This window comes from Haemaphysalis longicornis, unplaced genomic scaffold, assembly GCF_048455015.1.
Source record: "Haemaphysalis longicornis isolate Haplotype H1 unplaced genomic scaffold, Haemaphysalis longicornis Haplotype H1 scaffold_6, whole genome shotgun sequence".
Lineage (NCBI taxonomy): Eukaryota > Metazoa > Arthropoda > Arachnida > Ixodida > Ixodidae > Haemaphysalis > Haemaphysalis longicornis.
Window position 1 is genome coordinate 38,708,065 of NW_027526407.1, and position 23,531 is coordinate 38,731,595.

General features: G+C 45.6%; 1 protein-coding gene across 1 annotated transcript; it reads right to left on the bottom strand.

Annotated features, from left to right (window-relative positions):
- Positions 1-5,344: 5,344 nt before the first annotated feature.
- On the bottom strand, positions 5,345-22,474 carry LOC144142978 (uncharacterized). Its single transcript, XM_077674803.1, has 6 exons — positions 22,468-22,474; positions 15,772-15,822; positions 15,614-15,652; positions 13,321-13,498; positions 8,943-9,084; positions 5,345-5,440 (listed from the first exon to the last, which is right to left on the bottom strand). The coding sequence occupies exons 1-6, from the start codon at positions 22,472-22,474 to the stop codon at positions 5,345-5,347; spliced, it is 513 nt and encodes a 170-aa protein (XP_077530929.1).
- Positions 22,475-23,531: the final 1,057 nt, after the last annotated feature.

Genomic DNA, 23,531 nt, shown 5'->3' on the forward strand with positions numbered 1-23,531 from the left:
CTGCGGGAGGAACGCAATGTACATGGTGCTCTACCCACTGCGCCACAAAGCGGACACAGAATGGGACGCTACGAACGCGCCTTATATCGTTGACTCATTCAAATTACTGCTGACGAGCGCTCTCTCGTCAGCAGTTGCCACAAGTGCAACAACATTAACGTAACGCAAATTACTTAACGTCGTGCGCCCCCGGAAATGCTCTGCATTTGATCGTGCCCCTCGCGAGGGGGATGTTTCACTGCGTCTTCTCTCGGTCGCGGGACCCGTGGCGCCATCTGGCGGAGGCGTGGCACAACTCGTCGTCGGCAGGCACTATCAATAAAGTTGTCGTACCGTACCGTACCGTCCTTCCTGCATTTGTTGATTGATTGATGGTAGGGTTTAACGCGCCGACGCAACGCAGGCGATGAGGCGCGCCGTAGTGGAGGCCTCCGGATTAATTTTGACCACCTGGGGATCTTTAACGTGCGCCGAAATCTTGTACACACGGGCGTTTTTGCTTTTCGCCTCCATCAGAAAAGCGGCCGCCGCAGCCGGGAATCGAACCCGCGACCTCGTGCCCTTCCTGCATTTGTCTGCTCAGTGATCTCATGCCCGCGTGCGGGCAGGAGTGCCGCGTATGTGTGAAAGACAAAAGCCGTGGAAAAAAAAAACAACATACAGCTGGCTTCGCGACAACGGGCAGCAGAGTAGTTTCGAGCACACGAAATTGAAGAGCTCGCGGCGGCGGTGCGATGGGGTCACGTGGTGCAGTGACGCCTGGGCCGACTTCGATTTTTTTCTTTCACCTTACCCACGATCATTCATCATCATCGTCAGAGAAACCGTCCTTTCCTGCAGGGCGTATTGGAGTACAACGCCATCAGTGAGGGAACTAAATCTTCGCCCTAATAGTTTTGTGTGATGTTCGAGAAACACACTTTGTATGCGCGCTTTTTTTCTACACCATCACCTTTGACATATTTTTCCCCGGTATCGTTCTTTTCGGAGTACCGATTTTCGGGGCGCAGTGGGTGCTATGTTGGTTACTCCTAGGTGAGACATCTTTATGCATATGCTCGTAGCCTTATCTTTCCCTAAAAAAACGCTGGACCTAGAGCAAGTGCTGTGGTCTCTGGCGTAGAAACGTCTGTTTAAACAAGTATTCATGCCTTCAAGAACACTGTGGCCTGTAGTGACTAAAATATCAAAGCACATTCTTATTAAGAACGATTGCCCAGGCCTCACAAGGGAAAAATTAGGAAAAGGGACACTAAGACTGTGATATCGTGCCAAGTGACGTCGTGCGGTGACGTGCAGGACGGGCAGGCGAGCATGCGCCTTTCCTTCTCTTTTTGTGAGCGCCGATAAGCATCGGCGCTGAACTATTTAAGCCGCGCTATCACTTCAATAAACGTTCTTCTTGTTGGAGCAGCTGTCTCTGCTTGGTCACTACATTGGCGACGAGGCACGGTCTGGCCCGTGCGGGCCGCCGGAAACAGGCGTGATGGCGTTGGGTGGCCGCATTTCGGAGTTTGACGTGCATGGAAATTCGACATGGGAAGAATACGTCGAGCGCATCGAACTGTACTGTGCCGTCAACAAGGTGTCAGAGGCCGTGGACAAGAGGGCGGTGCTGCTGAGTTGCTGCGGGCAGGAAACGTACTCCCTGATATCGACGCTCGTCAAGCCCCTACGACCGCCGAACGTGGAATACCAGGTCCTCATCGACACCGTACAGAACCACATTCAGCCAAAGCCGTCCGAGCTGTATTCGAGGTACGTGTTTTCGAAACGGGACCAGGAATTTGGCGAGTCTGTGGCCGACTACGTCACTGCCTTGCGAAGGTTAGCTGGAAACTGTGGGTTCGGCGGGGACAAGTTTCCGCTTACTGAAATGCTGCGTGACCGGTTGGTTTTCGGAATCGCCGACGGAGTCGTGCAACAACGGCTACTGGCGAAAAAAAAACTGACTTTCGAAGCAGCGTACGATCTCGCAATCACGGCAGAGGCTACAGCTAAGCAGCACCAAGCTATAAGCGAAAGACGACGAGAAGCGGAAGCTCAGCTAGAAATGACCGCGGAAGTAGGCTCGCGAGCTGAAATGCCGAACGCGGAAAACTACGGAAGCCAACGTGTCGCGGGGGCGCGTCAGCAGGATGAGCAGCGTTGTTTTCGGTGTTTGGGCAACCACGCAGCTGAGCGGTGCAGGTTCAAAAATGCCGAGTGCTTCAAGTGTTCCGGAAAAGGACACATAGAAAGAGCATGCAAAGCAAAAAGGACGCCTCCCGTCATCAAGAAACGACCTCCCGTCATAGATACAAACCAATACCCCGAATCCGAAGAAGAGGAGAAAAATACTTCTCCCTAGAAGAATCCAGAGAACTAAGACACAAACATGCGTGCACCATTATCAAATACACCTTTAACGACGATTGCTTCAAGCATTAATTTTTACCCTGTCAATAGGAGAATTGAATAATTTATATTCCTCAATTACCAGTATACAATCATAGTCAGAGTTCCCCTCAAAAATCGAGGACATGTTCTGTAAATAATTTTCCACTTTCTTTCTTATCTACTTCTCTTTTGATGAGCCGTATTACCGTTTTCCAGGTCGTTATTGTTAGATGCGACGCCTCTATTGCTCTGAGGCATGTCCCTCCTGCGTCGTCGGCGTCGTGGCGTCCGTCCGCATCTCTCCTCCGTTCTTCTCTCCCACAGCTGTGTGCAACACTCTCACTCCGGCTCATTAGCATACCACAGCTGGCGCGCTTGTTTGGGCGCGCTTCGCTGCGTAACGCTGCATTAACAACTGCTCCGGCATGCGCAAGTGCGCGCATGCGTGACTCTCCTTCAATTGTCTCCTCTCCTTCAAGCGCTGTGAATATAAAGCGGGTACCGCGCTGCGGCGGTTCAGTCAAGCGCTCGCTCTCGCACTTGACGTGACTTTGCTTGACTACTTCGTGCTTGACTTGATTCTTCCGATGAAGACGTGATGGAAGCGACGGTCCCTTCAGTGAGTGGTGTGACACAACAATTACGCCCATCGTCCCGCGTATAGGAACACCCGCATGTGATGGAAATGCATCATACACGTTCACAACATGTTTCACGCGATTTAGAGAATCAACCCAACGGAAACACCAATTGCACCCCCCGATGCGTCGCCTCACACCAGGGTTCCCTCGCGGGAAGAAGGGCGTAATTTTTGGTGTATAAATGTTCCAGTACACTAGTGCGTAAACAAATTTGTGTTTCCTCTTTCAATAACTGGTTCTACATTAACGGAGTGAATGTTTTTAGATGCGACTGCATCTCATTCACTCGCCTTGTCCCTCCATACGGCGTTGTTGTTGTCCGTCCACACCCCTCTCCCATTCTCCTCGCCGCGCGAGCTGCGCTCTCCGCCGCTCACCCCCTCTCCTCTCCGATAGCAATCACTCTCTCGCGAGGAGCATTGGATTGGATTCGATTGGGTTGGCTTGGCTTGGCTTGGCTTGGCTTGGCTTGGATTGGTTTGGATTGGATTGGATTGGATTGGATTTGATTGGATTGGATTTGTATTGGATTGGATTAAAGTGGGTTGTGTTGGATTGTGTTGCGTCATAGCCGCGGCCGTTACAGCACCGGCCAATGAAATAAAGAATACATCATACGCGTTCCTCACACGTTGCACGCAATTAGAGAATCAACCCAACGGAAACACCAAGTGAACCCCCAAGATGCGTCGCATCTCCACAGGGTTCCCCTCGCGGGAAGGTGGGGTAATTTTTGTGGTGCACTATTGCCGGTGCTCTTGTGTTTGCGTGCAACTAGCGTTGTATTGTCTGCTTGATAAGTAAAACTGTCTTATAAGCCGTCTGTAACTATGTACGAACTTTGTAGTGTTTGTATGTAAGTAATGCATTTTTCAAAATGTACCTATTGAATTTTGTAAAGGCATCGAGGCTCCTTAAGGTATTTCTGCCTCCAGCCTGTGTCCTCTTAGACATTGTCTGAAAAAATATACCGCTGTAAAATGGTGAAACAGTAAACGGTGTATTCTATATCCACGAACTGATGCCCTTCTGCTTTGGTCTCATATAAGACTGGCAGTATCGAAAATGAAAAATAAATAATAGTAAACAAATAAATAAATAAATAAATAAATAAATAAATAAATAAATAAATAAATAAATAAATAAATGAAACAAGACATTAGAAAGTAGAACTATGGCGACAACATTCAGCAAATACCATCTCACCACTGAAGGCCTACGGGAGGATTTCAAGCATGCTAATTACAAAAGTAGATAAGGGAAAAAATACTAATAGTGATGTTAAGGACAGGGAAATTGCACCACTAGACGCATTTGTGTAAGTCACTGCTGTGTATATAACAATGACCTCTGAAACGCTTCACATGGCCGCATCTGTGAAATGTGGTTGTCCGCGGAAGTACGCCTGACAAGACTCAACAGAATAAAAAAATGGCAGCATCTCCACTCCGTGGATGATGGCCAGGGTGCGGAGTACGGGTACTCGAAACGACATCCAAGTTGCGCCCTGAGTGACATCCGACTTGCGCCTCGACCGTCATTCGATTTGGGCCGTAAGTTGCATTTTGTTTATTCCCTAAACGGAACTGCAACTCATGGCTCAAATCGAATTTCACTTGATTTTCGCTTGATGGTGGTGTGCGCACGGATGGACGCAGACGGGCATTGGGAGGCCCTAAGGTACTCCGCAACGTTATAGGCGAGGGAGTAAGCCGTTTGAATCCCGGTTACTAACTCACGGTCGTAGCCCAATGGTTAAGACGACTGACACTAGCTATGTCTGGTCTCCCAGACACAGGCTGGAATCCTGCCGGTGCCTGTGAGATTTTTTGCGATTGTAAATGCTATGCGCACGGACGCGGACGGACAATGTGTGGTCCTAAGGTAATCCGCACCTTATAAACGCACCGCACTAAAGAGGCTGCCGATCACTCTCCACCAACCTGCACCAGGGCTACCATTACGACAGGAAATCTACAAGCGAGTCACATACCCCTCTCGTATTAAGGCATTGGTGCCGTACAAGGTGACATAATCAGGACAGTCACACCAATTACACAGGGATCGCGCCGCTGGAAATAAAATGCGACGCTATGAAAATTCCACATGTAAGCAGTGGTAAATGCCTCGATTATTCTTTTATTTTTTGTTTCTCATCGCATCCGGTATCAGTATTGGATGTCTCCTAGGGACCACATCTAAACTAATAATTAATACTGGGTGTGCAAAACATTCAATATGGTGGTCCTTACAGCAGCGCCACGGTTTATCCTTTTACGTTTTAAAGAAGATTATGCGCCATTCGTTGCTTGTCTTCCTGGTCTTTACTTTGCGGCTACGTCCACGTTAAACGATTGGCAGCCGGCTACCTTTCCTCCATCCTTCACTTCCAGTTTCACAGACATAGTAGTTGGGGCTTTCTAGAAGAAAATAGAAACATATTATTAGTTATTGCTTTCACCTTTTTCTTGCATTAGGGTTTATGGATTGTTAATTCTAGTTTTACCCCGTTTTTAAACGCTGAATCCCTTCTTTTTGGTGTAAGGAATACGCTAGCACGCAATAGACCATCAATAAAGACTTAAATCGGGAGTTTTGTCTTTAACTTGCCACTTTTTTCGTTCTATTTATAAAAAAGTACGGAGCTATTCTATTGAAACGTTGCCATAACCAACGGTGTTTTGCAAAATGCTACGTTTGTTCACACAGCTTCTGTCCTTCGAACGTCCTACTAGATCGTTCTTTGATACGAAATGTTTTCACCGACCTAAGTGCACACATACTCCAGGTCTCTTTGTCCTTGAGCAATGAATTTTCTCTCTGACAAACTATTATTTTAAAATGTCTTCTTTTTTGCTATAGTGCAACTACGACGCACGTTTTGCCCTGAAGACAGTAGACAGAAACCTGCCCGTGCAAGACTTCCGCCCTGCATTGCTCCCTAGTTCAAATTGAGGTATCAAAGAGCATTCCCGAATATTTTGGTGAAAATGAAATCGACAACACAAAAATCACACCATCTAAGGTACTGATTCTATCACCTCACAATTATTCCCGAGAGGCAGCAGCGGCTACTGGTATATCTTTTTGGCACACGTTCAAACAACGTATTTCTTACGGTTTTCTTGCGTGTACATCATTCGCAGCGATAGTATACGGACCCCGCGAATGTTGAGCTTAAATGAAAATGATGGTCATGCGATAGGCTAACGACTATTTCTCTGTAGCGAAAGTCTAGTACAAGTAACCGTAACCAGTTTATCTCCGGTCTACAACAAGGACTTTTATGTGTATGCTTTTTTACAGGTTTTCAGAGCCCATCGGATATCCAATGTGCACAGAATTTCTCGTGGCACCCAGTATTGTTAACCCACATTCACTTGGAGGAACCGCAAGATATCATCTTCCGTGTACTGAGAGGATTGTACTTAATATAGGCGCTTTACCTTAGGTACTGTGCTGATCTTTAGCAAGAGCAATGGCAGAAACTTTTGCGTCTTTTATTACTTTGATTGATGCTCTATTTGTATTCTTTTCTGTCATGGTTCCCGTTGCCAGACTACATTAGCTAATTTTGTTGCTTTATTTTCACTGTGAAAAAAGTGCAAGAAAACCCCGGAAGCTTTCGCAACCACACGGACAGCGTAGTTCACAGACGCACATTTTCTCGATTGTCGCGCCAACATTTTATTTCATCAAGACTGTCCACCAGCCGTGTCTATGAACAAAATATGAATAGGATGTGTATGAGGGCTAACCATAATATGAACCAATACCTTCAGTGAAAAGTTTCATTCCATCCATCCATCCATCCATCCATCCATCCATCCATCCATCCATCCATCCATCCATCCATCCATCCATCCATCCATCCATCCATCCATCCATCCATCCATCCATCCATCCATCCATCCATCCATCCATCCATCCATCCATCCATCCATCCATCCATCTACCTATCCGTTCATCCATGCATCCCATAGAGTTTCATACAATAAAAACTAGAGAGGAATCTCGCGCTGCGATCGTCTGCCGCAATGGGCGAGATGGGTAGATTTGGATTTGGATTGGGGCTTGATGGCTTGTGGAAGTTACTATAAATTGAATCGGGCAGGCAGTTTCGTTTTCATTTTGGACTTAAATGAACACATTTACCTACGCGGGGGGTTGGAAAAAGCTGTCAAAATATGTGGTTGATCCCTCCTTCATAGGAACTGGTAAAATACGAAAGTGGAATGTGCCTTCACGGTAGCAGTTGAACGGTTATTGTGCAGTGCTATGCACTTGCACATCGCTATTATAATTTCGTCGGTGTGGCCCCGTTATACGCATCAATGTTAGACACTGGATTTCACGCGCCGGAGCATTGCGTAAATTCTACTGAAAACACACGCGCTCGCAAACCGTCCGTGCGAACGAAACCAAAAACCAAACGGGTTGACAGCGAATCGTTCAGTGAACACATGGTCCGCTGCAACGAAAGGAGCGTGCCACCCACAATAAAGTATCAGATCAAAGGCCAACGATGCCTAGCACGCTGTGACTGCTGTGACTAGCACAAAACAGCTTCAATTAACGGCTTTACCATCGACAACCTAATATCACATGTAATACCCAGGAACATCTCAAGTCTTAGCGCACCTGTTGTAAACAATGAACAAAACTGCAACAGTAGTGGGCCCAAGATTTTTTCAAATGATTCGCTGGTCGAGAACGATAAGAGATACTTGTTCCGACGCAGCCTAGTCTGTCCTCCAGAGTTAAAATATATGGTCCAGGGGAAGAACAAGTGCAAGCGAAGCTAAGTATAACCTTCCGTGATGAAAAGTCCGCAGACAGAGGAGCCAAAAACTAGATTAGATGGCGAGTCACACCCACCCCGAAAGGATACACACCGCCAACTATGGGTTTTGGAAGGGAAGAATATTCGTGGGCACGCGCAGTTTAGAATGAAAGGGCGTTATTGGCGCCGCGAGCCAAGCCGAAGAACTGTATTAGCTGTCAGGACTACAACACTCACTGTGTGCTCTGAGGACAAGCCTACTGCCTATATGGGCCACGTGCATCCGGCTGCCACTAAAAAGGACGTGAGGCGAAAACCGCACGTAATACCTTTTACCAGTACTGCAAAAACGACCTTAAGCAGTATTTTCAAATGACTGCATCCAGAGGCTGCTGTGGCTTGGTAAAAGGGTACATCAACGCCAAGACATCGTTCACATCGGTGGAGAGAAGCGGCAAAGTGTCGGCTTTGGGCATGAACGAAACTCTACATTAACTCAACATTTTTTGGCCACTGCCCATGCTCATTCGTTGTTGCGTGGGGGAAGGATGTTGTAAAAGAAGTGGCTTTGCATCTCTCGTGGCCCCAATAGCATAATATTAAGTTTATAGGATAATATAATGCATCGGGAGGGACCTCGGCGGCTGGTCCCGTTTTCAACATATCCATTCATCATTTTCCACTCTTGTCTAACCGCTTTCCCATCGGTACGTAATACCCTTATTCGCTCAGGTTTTGTAATATCTCATGATTACAATACAGATCACCTGCTGTTCTTGCAGATCCAAAACCAGAAGCATCGCCTGGATGAATGAAGCAAAATTGGTCTTTACTAAACAACAGGTGCTGTTGTAGCAGAGCATATCAGAACATTAAGGAAAACGCAGAGAATACAAGCAGATTCGTCCAGAAGATACCTGATTCCTTCCACCTTAGTATTGACATTCATGCTCCCTAATACCACACCAAAGAAAGATGACCCCAAAAACCACCCTTCACAGCAACTCAGCCCATAGTTTTAGCTATAATTCTTTGAAATGTACCGCAATTTAAAAGCTGTGCAACCAAACTTCACGCATCAATGCCTAATGAAGGTATGATTATCGCCCGTAGGATAGTAAGTAAAAATAAGAGCTTACCCCAATGATCATTTGCACAAACGACCGCAATTCGGCGCGAATTGATTGTTGGGCCGTCATCTTTTCAACTGGGCACTTGTTCTTCCAGAGACGACCCAATTGCTTTTCCACAGGCTTCCTTCCTCCGCAAAGCATGTAAATGCTGAAAAAAAAACGGAATTGTTTGAAGTGCTCATGAAACAAATTATCTACAGAAACACGCCTACCATTTGAAGATGTATGCAAACATTATTTTATATTGACTTAATAAGGATGAGAACGTTGCGAGTTCTCAAAAAATACAAATTGTTCCATGTAGAACGCACCTAATTCCGTGTATAAACTGTTCAGCTCAGTCTTCCTGGAAGGCCTCCGCTTCCTACGTAGCTTGCAAACATAGAATTGTTTTGTTTGTTTGTTTGTTTGTTTATTTTCTCGCTCCTTCCGGTCTATGTTTAAAAAGATCCATAAGGTAATTTCTGAGGCAGTGATGCGGCCCCACGAAATAACAGAACGAGTAACTACAGGCCGCTCATTACATTGAATTAGATATTTACTATCAGTGGTCAAAATTGGTGCTGGAAAATGTAAATATTTCTAACTATTGACGCGCACTTGTACACCACCAAGCACTCTAAATGACCGCATGGTTTATGCACCAGCCATGAAATTGTACCGAATTGAACAGTTTGGTATCACAGACTGAGGTACTAGTTAGAGCAGCTAAAATAGAAATAAAAATATTCCTGCCGCTGCTCCGTTACCACACCACACAATCCATATCGCATATTCGGGTGATATACCAGAAGGATTCAGGTATAATTCATGATGTGTACAACAAGACGATATAACGTCGCCCGTTTTCAAATATAGAGCAAACACCGCACAGTTGTGGGAGAGTATTTTATACAAGTTTCCGTACATTCAAAGGTGCGCTAAAATGTAAAGTCGACCTGCAACGAGAGAATGCAGTGTAGTAAACACGAATGCTTAACCCACACCTGCAACGGTTACTTATTAAAGCCTAAAATGCCAGACGAGTGAAAACAGGTATTTCCACCGTATAGACCTTCCCGCAGTACAATTATTGATAATACAAAGCGCGAATGGTGAGACCGTGTTTTGGAGGTTGTCGAAGCGTTCTTCTGAAACAAACCCGGCTGCACACGCATGCAAGTGTAGAATAAAGTTTGCGAATACTTTTACTGCTAATGCACTTGCCCGACTAATCCAGTAATTTGCAACATAATTTGCGCACCAAATTGACCTTGTGATGATTGCAGTGTATCCCACGTTTGCTCAGGTGGTCATAACTTAAATTATTACTGGTCCTTGTCATTTCCTGCAATTAACTTTTTCCGGCATCTCTTATTACTAGAACAGAATGGCGAGAAGCTGAATGTAAAAATACTTTTACGCTCCCCAAAAGTATTTAAAACCCTAACAAGTGAACAAACCGAATCTAATACCCCTGTCATACGTGCCCATTTAAGTGTACTCCCACAACAGAATGCACTCGGCAGAAATGTCATTCATGAGCAGCTAAAGAGCAAATGCGAATGACACTTTACAAGGAACGCACTTTAAGCTGAGTCTGAACCCACTTTACTGGGTCCAGCTCCGCGAGTGAGTAATCTCGTGAGCAGAGGTCTTCAAATCGAGGAAAATAACATAAAACCGCGAGCGTTTAGATGATAAAAGTAATGTTAAAAGTTAATTACAGATATACTGTTGATTTACTTTTGCGAAAAGACAAGCAGCGACGAAAAACAACAAAGAGCCTCTCTCTCAACGATGGTGCCAGCGCCGCCTGGTGGGGTTTTGCTCCATGGCGGCCGTTCCCAGCGGCTTTCTCGTAGGTGGTCTGGCCTATGATTGTGTTCCTACTTCAGGCTTCGGTGTTATATTCCACGCTTTCGGATCATTTCCCCCAAATGATAATGCTGCTGCTATTCGCTGCGCAGTGAATACTAGTAAACATATCAGCGCCGGTGTTAAGTCGCCATCCCGACTCCGTTTTGGTGGACTTCTGCAAGGCGCCGATTGCGAGTTTGAGAAATGCAAACGCAAAGAAATGTTTGCATTGTTTCTCACGTTATCAAGAGGGGAATTTTCAAGTAATTCTGCGTAACATTTACACCGGTTATCGTCACTGCAAAACAACGGCCAAGGGTACTTTATTTCGTCGTTTAGCAGCGCGCAGCAAAAGTGTCATTCATGGAGACGGAGTGCAGTCGGAATAAGTGCAGATTTGGCAGGGGTATTAAACCGCCTGCGAAGTGCACGAAGAGGCACCGAAATATGTTCTTTGAAATTGCTGCACATGTGGCTGGCAGACTACCGCTTTTGTAATAGAGCCAGTAGTCGGCAAAACCGGGCATGCAAAGAACGACGGGTTGTGCGAGTGCAACAACAACATAACAATGGTTCGAGTGGTTCCTTAGCAGCATATTCTGGGGAACATTTTCCACTGCATACCTGTTTTACACCTCTGTACCATTGTGCTTCGTTTCGGCGACAGCCTGTTCATGGAATTTATACATACAGTAGGCTCTTCGGAAGTTGAACTCTAAGGAACCGTAAAAATGTGTTCGTATTATCAGAAATTCGTCTTCGGCGGAGGTTCTTTGCATTGTGAACGTTGAACGAGAGCAACAATGTTGTTCGTCCTAACCATTGTGTTTGTCTTAACCGCTTTCGTCTTAGCGGGAGTCTCCCGCATAGCCAAGGCCTTTCCTAGACAGGGCATTAAACAGTTTATGTTCTCTTCGCTTGCTCACACGGACAAGGAAGGGACTTTCACTGCACCAGCATTACGTGGCTCTCGACTGTCGCGGAAGTTTACGCACGCTCAAGCGCCATGGTTTCGACATACAAGCTGGCGCAGGAGCCGGGTTGAAGTCGGTTGTGTTTGTTCCTGCTTTTGTCTGTACCTCTTATGTAGGCGTATTTGCCGCAATATTGCTCGAGGTGTTCATGGAATATCTCAATTGAGTGCTCCAAACACCGTAGTGAAATCCCGTTATTGATTGATTGATTGTAGGGTTTAACGCGCCGACGCAGCGCAGGCGATGAGGCGCGCCGTAGTGGAGGGCTCCGGATTAATTTTGACCACCTGGGGATCTTTAACGTGCGACGAAATCTCGTACACACGGGCGTTTTTGCTTTTCGCCTCCATCAGAAAAGCGGCCGCCGCGGCCGGGAAACGAACCCGCGACCTTGTGCTCAGCAGCGCAACGCCTTAGCCACTGAGCCACCGCGGCGCGGCCGTTATTCCGAACCTCATATTTACGATTTTTTCAGATTAACGAACAATTTGAAAATCCCCATCAATTTTCATGTAAAGATATTTCAATACTACGAATTTCAGAACACCGTTTATTTCAGAATAACGTATCGAATTTTATCACCCTTATATAAAATAACACTTCAAAATACCTATTTCCGAGTGTACAAAATTACTCGCGTTGGTATGAACGACGACAAGTGGTGGGCGTGTACAACTATCATGATCAGCATACTAATTGCGCGTTAGCTCTATCGTCATCGCCTGCGCTTGGGGGGTCTAGCCGCCACGCTAGCTTCTGTCGCCGCCTTTGTTCCGTCGTCCAGCTATGCAGCTACGTCGGGAAACTAGTCATACGGCTGCTTTTGTTTCTACGTGTGCGATGACCTCCGGCAGCAGTACGAAAAAGAAACGGAGGCAGTTTTTTTTGCAAGAAAAAGTGGACATTCTTCGTCAAGTGGACTCTGGGAAGAAACAAATCGACATCTCGGAGGAGTGAGGGATGGCACCATCAACGGTTGCAACAATTTTGAAGGACGGGCAAAATATCCCCGAGCGGCACCGAGGGTCCCAACTTGCTCCTAACGCCGATGCTTTGTAGTGCGTAGCAAAAATGCGCACTTTTCTTACCAATGCCCCCGAGACAGTGCTCAGGAACGCGGACAGCTTCGAATCGTTCGTCTTGCAGCAGTTGAGTGGAACAAGTCAGGCAAAGATCACCGATTTCTTCAAATAAACGTGCATCCACGCCTGAGTTATTGTCTAACGCGATTGTGCAGGTGTTCCACGTAAAGGTAGGTGGATGCTTTTGTTACGTTCGCCATTTTTACCGCGCATTTTTTTTATTTTTTCTCTATAACGATTATTCAGAATAAAGAACTATTTTTAGCGGTCCCGTGAAATTTGTTGTATCGAGATTTGACTGTATGTGGTCAGAAAGTTTTCGCCGAACTCAACGCGCAAACTGGTAGCAAAGGTAAGGAGTGGCGTGACTCTGACACTTCATCTCCCACAGTAGGGCACTGGTACGCTGTATTTAATAATTTAATATCCTTTAAGTCGGTGTACGAGCGTGAAGCTTGTTTTGAAATAGTAGTGGTTAAATTGGCTTACCATGAGCCCACGTCGGAGATACAGGGAACCTTAATACTATCCTTGTTCCGCAACTCGATCGTTAAAGTAGGATCTGATGTCAAGTCTTCGTTGATAGCCAGTGTGAAGTTGACTACCATGGTTTCGTCAATCTTCGCATCTGTGATGGTGACGTCGCTCACTTGCACCTTTTCCGTACCTGGTTCAGGGAACAAAAAAAGGCAATTGTGTACGGCTGGATTAAAAACTATTTTGATTGGCCGTGAGAAAAACAAGTAGTTAAAAATTTGTTTCCGTTTGAGAATAATTTTATGCTTGTGAACGGTAAATAAGGAACTAGAAGGCGGTCAGGCATGCATAAACGTATATACGTTTGCCAACTAGAGCCCCTAACATTTGCTGGTTTAAATAGAATTTTTTTACTTTTTGTTCCTGCCGCACAAGTAATTTCTTCGCAAAATCCTAAAATTTTTACCGTTAACTTGTTCGGCACCACCTTGAATAAAGAACACCATGAAATGACATCAGTAACGCTTTTGCCTTGTGGGAAAAATAAACGCACAAATTAAATGACAGTCGTAACAGCTGTCCCATGGGCTGTAAAAAGAGGTCATATTTAATATGTTACGTTTGGAAAATATTTTGAATTGGCGTTTATAAGTGAGCCCAAATCAAAAGAATTCCGCCATGTAGAAGCGTTCTGAACCCGCGGTTAAGTTTGTCTTATTGAGTCGGCGTTCCACGTACACCTCTGATGACTAGTTTTTCTGTTAAGATGGGAAGTTGGGCTAGTTTGTGTTGGCCTAGAACCATTTTACCAACAAAAAAGACAGGGAAGTAGAAAGAAGCAAACAGGACAGTCGCTAGTGCCTTCTTTGTCCTAGTGTCCTGGCTGTCCTGTTTGCTTCTTTCTACTTCCCTGTCTTTTTTGTTGATAAAATGGTTTTAAAAATAATTTTTCACTGTGGTCTACGGTTCTACTTTTGCAGCCTATTATGCACCATCATCTCCATCACTCTGCCAACGCCCTACGTTAAGAAAATGGGGCTCAGATAGTGAATGTTTGGGGATTTTTCTAACTTTGATATAAATCTGACTTTTCCCTCTTTCTAGCAGCTTGGTAGTTCCACCCGAGAATTGTTGTGGTACATTAAGTGGTGTCTTCTGTATCAGCCGGCCATGTTCTAAGCCGTCTGTACGCTATAACATTTTGCTTCAGAGCAATATTGTAGTTTCTCTCGGCCACGGGGGTATTTATCGAGGAGTCGTTAAAGTTCTAGTCCAGGGTATCATTGGGGTATCTCGAATAAGCTCCTCGTCGCTTCTACTTCTTCACCATATCGAAGCATCACTCATAAGAGGAAGGACAAATAAGTATCCCCGCTTCCACACGAACAACTGTCGAGATATAAACAAACTGTATGCAGACATGTTCAAACACTGCTTTCCGAACCCCCCCCCCCCCCCGCCGACTCACCCGGACGTTTCAAAACCAACATGAAGTTCAATAACTTCGTAGTTATCCCACCCCCCTCCCAACCTATTAGACGGAAGCCTAACCTTTACAAGAGACTAAAGGTCTTGCTCTCCACCCTCACCCTATGGCATCAGGTCTGGCTGGCCGCCAGACCCCAGGTGGCGAGAGCAGCGTACAGATTCTAGTGGAGAAGAAACCACTTGCGTTCCCTGCGGAGGACTCGGTAAAAGTACCTCGGAGTAAGGTTATTATTTCTCTCTGCTTTAGGAGGCGGGAACTATTCTAACCTTTCACCCACTGCTAACAACTTGCGGCGTTAGCGGGTAGGTGACGCGCTCGGCTCCAACTCGAAAGACCCCGAGTTCAAATTTCTTACAGCCGCAAACGTGTCTTAGTTTTACCCATTTTAGCGGCGCTCTGCTTCTGTGCCGGACAGCAACAGCGAATGATTTTACTCAACGGGAACTTAAGAGTTTCGCGTTAAAACGGCCTCCATGGTCGAGATGTAGCCCGCGTCTTTTGACTCAGACGCACAACTCCTTAGCCACTGGTTTACAGTGTCGGGTAGCGGTGACGTCGCTCGGTAGGATTGAAACAAGCGCTCCTTGCAGAACTTACGGTAATACATCGTTAAGCAATTACTGCGAATCGACGTTGCGCGTAATGCATAATAACAACGTGTTTGCATGCACAATATCTTTGCAATAAAGATACCCTACTCTAACAATTGGAACTTATATTGGCGGCATCTACTTTTCTGATCTTCTGAAATACGTGTCAACTTCGGTTAGAAAAATTTTATTGCAAAATTATTGTCAAAATATAAAAACATCTTACTTGAACATGAGGTGAGAGCCGGCGTTTGCACCGACGAAGCTGTGGTGAGGCGAGAGGTAGATAAGGCTATCAATGCTAATGAAAACAGTGCCATGTCTATTTAGTTTTCAGCTGTTTACAGGCTATCTTAACTCTCTCCGTAAACGATGTATTCTGACGTTGCAGTTCGGTCTCCGCACACTCTTCACTGTGTGATTCGGGCACAGTATCTGGAAGGAACAACACAAATAAATTCGTGCATTACAACGAATCTGCGCTTTGTTACAGCTGGTATTCGGCTCCTGCTCCAAAATCAACCCGCGAAAAAGATTGCAGACACCACATTGCCTGTGCCAGGTGCAGCAGATTGGTGTCACCCAACATAATAAAAAATATCTGCACTGAGCACGTGTTGCTTGAGCAAGCACTGATTGGACTGAATCTGACTTCGGCCCTTGCACACAATTATTTCATTTAGATTACAGTGTAGAACTCTCTCTACTTTTCTCACTCCTTAATTCAAAAATTATACAGAAATGGTCATTTCCAAGATTTATAATCCGATTGCATGAAACCAGATGAAACTAGATCTCTCTGCCGTCATATGAGTTTTTAAGGTGGTGACAGTTTTCTATTCTGACGCAGAACCAGCATTCGGTTTATGGTGGCTTCTGTAGGGTTACTATCTACGTTCGCCCATACCAAAGCAAAAATTCATCGTTGTTGAAATTTCCAAACAAATTCCAGGGAGCAAGAGTTCACCACAGGTTGCGTGCTCAGATTCTGAAAACGTTCCCCGTGTTTCGCGGAGTACCTCTGGATTATATACAATGAACTTGGAGCACCATTTCACGCACTGAATACCAAAACAGTGTAGCGGCTCTGCACCCCGCCGTGTCACCATTTTAATTCGTGTTCGGGATTCCTGGTGATTCCAAAATATCCGACTGACTCCTTGTATTGCCTACCTGATGATTTGGCTGTTTTTATTTCCACTTATGAATGTGCAGGGGAACAGAACAGATACTCCTTCACCCTGGTCTGCTGCGATGCAGAGCCGTGAGGGGGGGGGGGGGGGGGCGGAGGAGGGCGGGAGGGCAATGCGGCCGAGCAATAAACAACACGAAATATTAATACGATTTATCCGCGATCATTGGTTAAACTTTGAAGCATTTTTATTCTTCAGAACAAGAGCGAGTAGTCAGTATACGTGTGCACGTAGGCCGTCCGCAAACACGTCTGTGTAATGTCATAGGCTATCGGCAGCTGTTGCGATGTAATTGAGATCACTTGTGTTAGGCAGAGCTTTCAAACGGGGTTCTTCTTTTCTATTGCATGGCGACAAAGTAGGAGAGGGTGACGCCTTATAGGAGCACCGGCTACTCCTTCTCGCGTGAGGTACTCTTCTTAGAAGACATTTCAATGGACTCAAACTCACTGCCCAGGTCGGTGAAGGTGGGCTCTTCCGATGAATTATTGCAAAGTTCATGGCGTCAAGTAGACCTCACACAAAACGGGGGTTAATCGCCCAAAAAAATGTCGCCAAACGAACGCCCTCACGATCATGCTGTAAAAGCTAACGATTCCTAGGATGTGCTCATTATTTCTCACCTCCAAGGGAAGTATTGGAGGGGCAACAAAGGCAAAATACGACTGTTGGTTTTGAAAAAGAAATTGGAGTTTGTTAACATATTCAAATATCTTTCAACCTCAAAGTAAGTTTTAAACCTGAAAAAAATATTGAAATTTTAAATTTTGTTTACAGAGCCTTAGCACTCGCCTAATAAAGCACATTGACAATCAATTTGTCTCTTTGTAACGGTGCGTCAGCTTCCAAGTAAAACAAGAAAATAGAACTATACATGCAGCTGCACTAGCAAAGTCATGGGTCTTGGCAATAACTTTGATGCGAGGCCGGGAGTAGCCCAAAGAGCCCTTGCAATGCCATGAATACCCGGCGGTAAATTTCCGGAAGAGTCACCACCGCTTCCTCTTATTAAGGTATTTTGAGCTTAGTTGCCGGATTTTAGAGTTAAACATGACAGAATTTCTTGTATAAATGAATTCTTTTGAATGAAAAATTCCTGCAAATGGTCTTTATGGCCTTGTAAGCGGCGTGGTTCTGATAGCCGAAGTAGTTTTCCAGATCCCTGAACGGACGCGCCACCTGCGCTCCTCGGCGGCAGCGCCCAAGTCTCTCCTCTTATTTGGAGAGCATATCTTGGTCAAACTTTCCTTGCAGCCTTTCCCCCTTTGAGCGAGGAGCCGCAGGACCACTGAAGCCTTTCTTCTATGCATAGCTTCCGCTGACGTCGCAATAGCTGTCATGTTGGTGAACCACGTGGACGGCGAAAGGCAGTGAACTTATCTTCTGCTTTTATCTCGAGTACCGCTAGGGAAGCTGCGACCAGTCTACAAGAAAGGGCGGTGGTAACGTCACGTGCAAGCTATGTATAGCAGGTAGCATGAAAACGATGTCTATAAAACCTAAACCATTCACTACTACAAGCCAGGTTGGAACGTTTGTGGAGGTCAATGTTCCCCCTTCCAGAGAAATTATCTGGCTAGTTTAAAGCATAAGACTAGTGTAAAACACAACTTATGTTGCTGTTTATGTTGTTCTGATATTCCGCAAGCCAACGGTGGCACACTTCAGTAAAAATTCTGGAAGTCGATGCGTCGACAGAGCTAAGGAACAAATCACTAAAGAGGTTGTAGCTGAGGTGCTGCTGCCTGCGCACTGCTACCGACCTGCCGAAGCTGTAAAAGCAAAAAAAAATGAGGAGCAGCAAGAATAAGTGGAGGTGTAAAATAACGCTGAAAAACAGCCGCCTACCGGTAAAAAACATTTCTGGCAAGCAGTGGGTCTAGGATACTACCATTCCTACTAGGTTATGCTTCATCCCCAACTAGCAAAAAAAGGTTTATGAACTTCTACTATTTCGTAAAATACCAACCCCCGCCTTTGGAATCTTAGTGGACATAACATTTATAAAGAAATTGTATTTCGATAGATATGTGGCTTTCAGTGTAAGTACTTTAGTCTCTACGCATTTCACTCAGTGGTTACGTACGCGCTATGAAGCAACGCCACGTTGAGGTTGACGTCACCTTCCGTTTGATGCTAAGAGGAAACGTAGATGTATTTTATTTTTCCTTTCATCCGCTTCTGTGGCATCAGCTTGGCGCACTTGCTCAACATCTGTGTGCACCAGAAAGAGGCGTTTTGCGAAACTAGGAAAATAGCACGACGATGATGGCTATTGTAAAGTCGAAACGGGAGCAAACATTAGGGTGACGGCCATATTCTATGTTAGACCACAGAACTTTAACACCAGGTCACGGAATATTCCAGCTTAGAGCAACCAAACTAACGCACACAATAAAAATTGATATAACCTTAATGAATCGGCACATATGGTGTTAAAAAGGCCCTGCAACACGTTAGATGACCGCTTTCACTTCTTCCTTCGCGTCTGGAACCGCCGCGAAAGCTATATTTATCACCAGCGTGGAGTGGGACTGCATGATTTGCTTATCTCACCAGATACGCCTTCTATTTCTGCTTCGTTTTTGCGGCTTTTTATAAGTTGCTATCGAAAAGCGTTCATTGCGGCAACTGAAGAAAAACCGGCCAACAGCCGCTACGGGGCCATAGTGACGTAAATCCAGCCGTCAAAGAAAGTCAAGACCGGAAAAGAGAGAAAAATATTTTTAGCGAGTTTACAAGTTATCTGGCGGTCACAGAGCAGTAATTTCTGGCTAAGGTACTTTTCGACCGTGTAATCTAAGTACTGGGTGTGTCAGGTGACTACATTCTGCAAGCATTTAGGATTTCAAAAAAAGTTTTAAAATATTATACAAGCCTAAATACATACAAATAAAGTAATTACTTACTTATTTAAAGGCAATGAGTTACGCGACATGATCGTCCGCAAGTGCTTTCAGGCGCAATATCACTGCATGCTACCTCTAACACTCTCGCCATGTAAACTTTTACCCTTGAACGAGACGGAAGTATGTGTCGAAGAACTTTGCAGTGGGACATTTGAAGCGTGTCATTGCGACCCGTCTTTTGGCACCTGGGTAGCCCAACACGGCACCAGGGAAACCCAAAACCCAGTGCCTTTTTTGGGCCGCACAAGCATGACAAACTTTACTCGCTACGTACTAAGCTGTTGCGACTGACAGGAGAAAAAGTCGTCACCGACAATATCATCCGGACCACTCCAGCCGATCGCCACACCCTCAAGACCGTTGCAACCGATCAAAATGGGCCTGCTATGTCCGTTCTCTACATCGCGAGCCAAGAAGAGGTAGTTAGTTGTGGCTACGCACTACCCTACGCGTCATGCGAAAAGAGCCGCTATTTCGAAGAAGACCGAGCAAAAACTTAAAATTATTCGTCCACCTACTTGTGCTTCAATAAAAAGTTCATGAAAGGAGGCAAAGTACGCGGTGAAGATCAAATAATAGCAGGCCTCTTAAAGGATGCCGGGCAAATTGTACTAGTAAAAATCGCATACTCTACACGCAATATCTAATGACTACGATAAACTGGATTCTTGGAAGAACGCGAATATTATCCTAATCCATAAGAATGGTGACATAAAGGAGTTGAAAAAAATTACAGACCGCTCAGCTTACTGCCAGTCGTCTGCAAGGTCATCTACCAGGGTAATCGTTAACAGAATTTTCGCCTCCTGATATTTCAATTAACCTAAAGAACAAGCAGAGTTTCGTAAAGGCTATTCAACAATGGACCATATTCACACGATAAATCAGGTGATATAGAAGTGCGCGGAGTAAACTGAACCCCTATATATACAGTTCATAGATTATGAGAAAGCATTTGACTCGGTTGAAACCTCAGCAGTCATTCAGGCATTACGGAACCAGGGCGTAGACGACTATTATGTAAGAATACTAGAGGATATTTACAAAAGGTCACAGCTACTATCATCCTCCATAAGCAGAGCAGTAAAATACGTATAAGGAAGGGCGTCAGACAAGAAGACATAATCTCTCCAATGTTATTCACAGCATCTTTACAAGAAGTATTCAGAACATTATATTGGGAATAGGTTGGAGTAGGGGAAATGGAGAATACCTCAGTAAGCTCAGATTTGGTGATGACGTTGCCTTGCTAAGTAACCCGGGGGGCGAACTGCAAAGCATGCTTACCGCACCGTACAAACAGAGTAGAACCGAGGGCCTGAAAATAATATGAGGAAACTAAAGTAATCATCAATTACCGCGGGAGAACACAGCGGTTTGAGATAGGTGGCGAGGCAGCGGAAGTGTATGTAAGGCAATATTTCTGTTTCCCTTGTTCGTACGGGCAACAATGTCGTTTCTGACAAAACCACGTATGCAAACATGTAAGAAGCAAAGTTACCAGCGTAATGACCGATGCGCCTAATTCTCACGCAGTGTCTTCTGGTGTTTTTTAACAGCGCAGCTGTTTAGGTTGGCCGTAATGGGTGGGGCATAGCGGGCAACGCGTTTAAACTACCCTTGAAAAACTACCCCTGGCTCGCGCAGTCGCTTTAGCAAGAAAAAAACTTGCAAAAGCCTTAGCAAGCAACAAGGCCACATCTGGCGCAACACCGGCTCCACGGATCCTCGACGCGACTATAGGAACGCCCCGCACGCGTCGTCACGTACGCGCCGGCGCTGCGCCCCAGCTGCCGTAAAACGTTACCGCGCACGTAATCATTGGCATGAGAAACTCGACGTTATCGATTGATATGACGATGTCTACTTTTAGCAAAGTGCAAAGCGACGACGGAACATGTCAATAAACAATTTCAAAGTCCTCCAAATGCCCAATAATGTGTCGTTCAGTGCTCGCGTAGGAAGAAATGCTGCAGCTTCCGTAAGGTTCTAGACTAGCGTGACTCAGTGCAAGCTTCACCACGTTTTTTAGGGGCGAAACCCCTTAGGGGCTTGGGCTGTTGGCGTCTCCTGTCGTCGTCGTCGTAATCGTCGTTCGTCTCATGGAGTCACGGTACTAAATCACAAGTAAACTCGCTTACGCCTCGCGCTAGAACGTAACGCCTACTTAAAAAACCTCCGGGACAATCCTTTACGCCTCACGCTAAAGAGCTTCGTGCTTCAGAGACAAGAGACTTACAGCAAAGCTCTATACCTCTACCCCCCAACGGTTTCACCTCCGTTGGCTAAAACGCCAAAGCGCCAAGAATACACTTATACACTGCATGCTTTGCCCCTCCCCAGGTTTCACGTTATTGTAGATGGCCCGGGATGTTTTTTATATACGTTTAGAAGACCCTGCAAAGGGAATATTGCGTGCTGTGCGACATTGGCATATAGGTTCACCACGAGCGGTCGGCAGGGCTCTTCGCCGTAGTTGTGACAACGTTTCCCGGATGACGTGTGCAGAGACTGCTGCAGAAAAACAGCGGTGACAATGTAAGGGACGTTTCGCAATAAACCACGTAACGTCTTGCACCCTGCGTTCTGCGGATGCACCTGAGAAAATTGATGTGGTGTGGAACGCCCAAGGGGAGCAGGTCCAATTTATCGGTTGCCGCGGGCACACTCACGAAGGTTCCCCTAGTACAAAGTAATTCGATTGGCTGTAAAATAGCCGTTAGATCCACGCCTGTCGTCTTTAGGGGCGCAACATGCCCTTGCCGACACCTAGTAAATCGTCAGAATGTGTGCCGCTCATCCTCGTGTTCTCACAATTCTGCGAGCCATCCGTAGTACTACTCCTGCCTAGAATTTTGATTGCATATACAGTAAAACTTGCTCGGTGCATCGGGCAAAAGCAGAGCGGCACGCAGAAGCAACTGTAACAAGCACTATGGAGGTCTGCTACAATCGCGAAGCTGCTCGAAATCCCTCACCGGGCATCCTGGCGCTGTTTCTATCGGGACTTTGCTTTGCATGGCCGGCGAAACCTACGCTGCACGCTGCTGAACTTTGGTTTGACTGTTATTGCCGGGGATGTATTTAGAAACGTCCGTCGTATGCGGTGCCCATGCGTCAAACCAAGAGTACTGTTCATAAATTATTTGTTGTGCTTCTGCTGTACAATAATAGTCTATTTTCTTTAACTACACAGTATTCTTCTGCTTTAGAAAATACCTAAGAGGTTCAGGGAAACTTTAAACAAACTCCCACATATTGCCTGCCTGACAGTACAGCCGAGAAATATTTCTGAGCATTGCTGTTATTCAAGACATATATTTGTAAAATACGAAGGGGTAGTTTCTCCCCTTTCTATTATTTCAAAATACCTTTATGAACGGTACAGCCTCTTTAGCAATGGGCCTGACATCAGGCAGCAACACGATCTTTCAACCAAAGCACCCTTTCCTTGATGTCCCGTAGTCTAAGTCACCGTCAAAACCAATATGGTTAAACCTGTTTCCGACGAAAAAGAAAGTTTTGAAAATATACTTTTCCTCGCTAAACGTGGTTTTGTGCCGACAACTATTCCTCGGTTCAATTTGCGCCAGTGCATAAGCGAGTCAAGCTGAAACTGAATCACCAGCTGGGAAACGTGCATGAGTCATCGCAGCATTCCTGTCCCAGCGCACAAGGAAAGTTTCATCCCACAACGTGGATATGCTGTGAAGCGCTCGTTTATGAGCAGAAATATCGGTGGGCTGGCTTCCGTTGGTCAAATGACTAAAATTCATTTACTTTAATGCCAAATTGCGGAACGCAGCAAGTAACTGATCATCGGTCAAAATTTAGCTAGCTGTGTGACCTCAATAAATTCTTGCGGAACTATTTTATACATTTAAAATCAATGTTGACTCTTGTAGGTGATGCACGAATTTCACCTAGCTATACACTTTCAATTGTTTGACATTATTTATTGATTGCAGTATTTAACGCGCCGACGCAACGCAGGCGATGAGGCGCGCCGTAGTGGAGGGCTCCGGATTAATTTGGACCAGCT

Bases quoted from the DNA above. Each gene is read 5' to 3' on its own strand.
- LOC144142978 (XM_077674803.1), bottom strand. The intron at 13,499-15,613 runs GTAAGATGTTTT...TCCCTGAACCAG, and splicing joins GGCTCTCACCTCATGTTCAA to GTACGGAAAAGGTGCAAGTG. The intron at 9,085-13,320 runs GTAAGCCAATTT...TTTTTTTTTCAG, and splicing joins ATCTCCGACGTGGGCTCATG to CATTTACATGCTTTGCGGAG.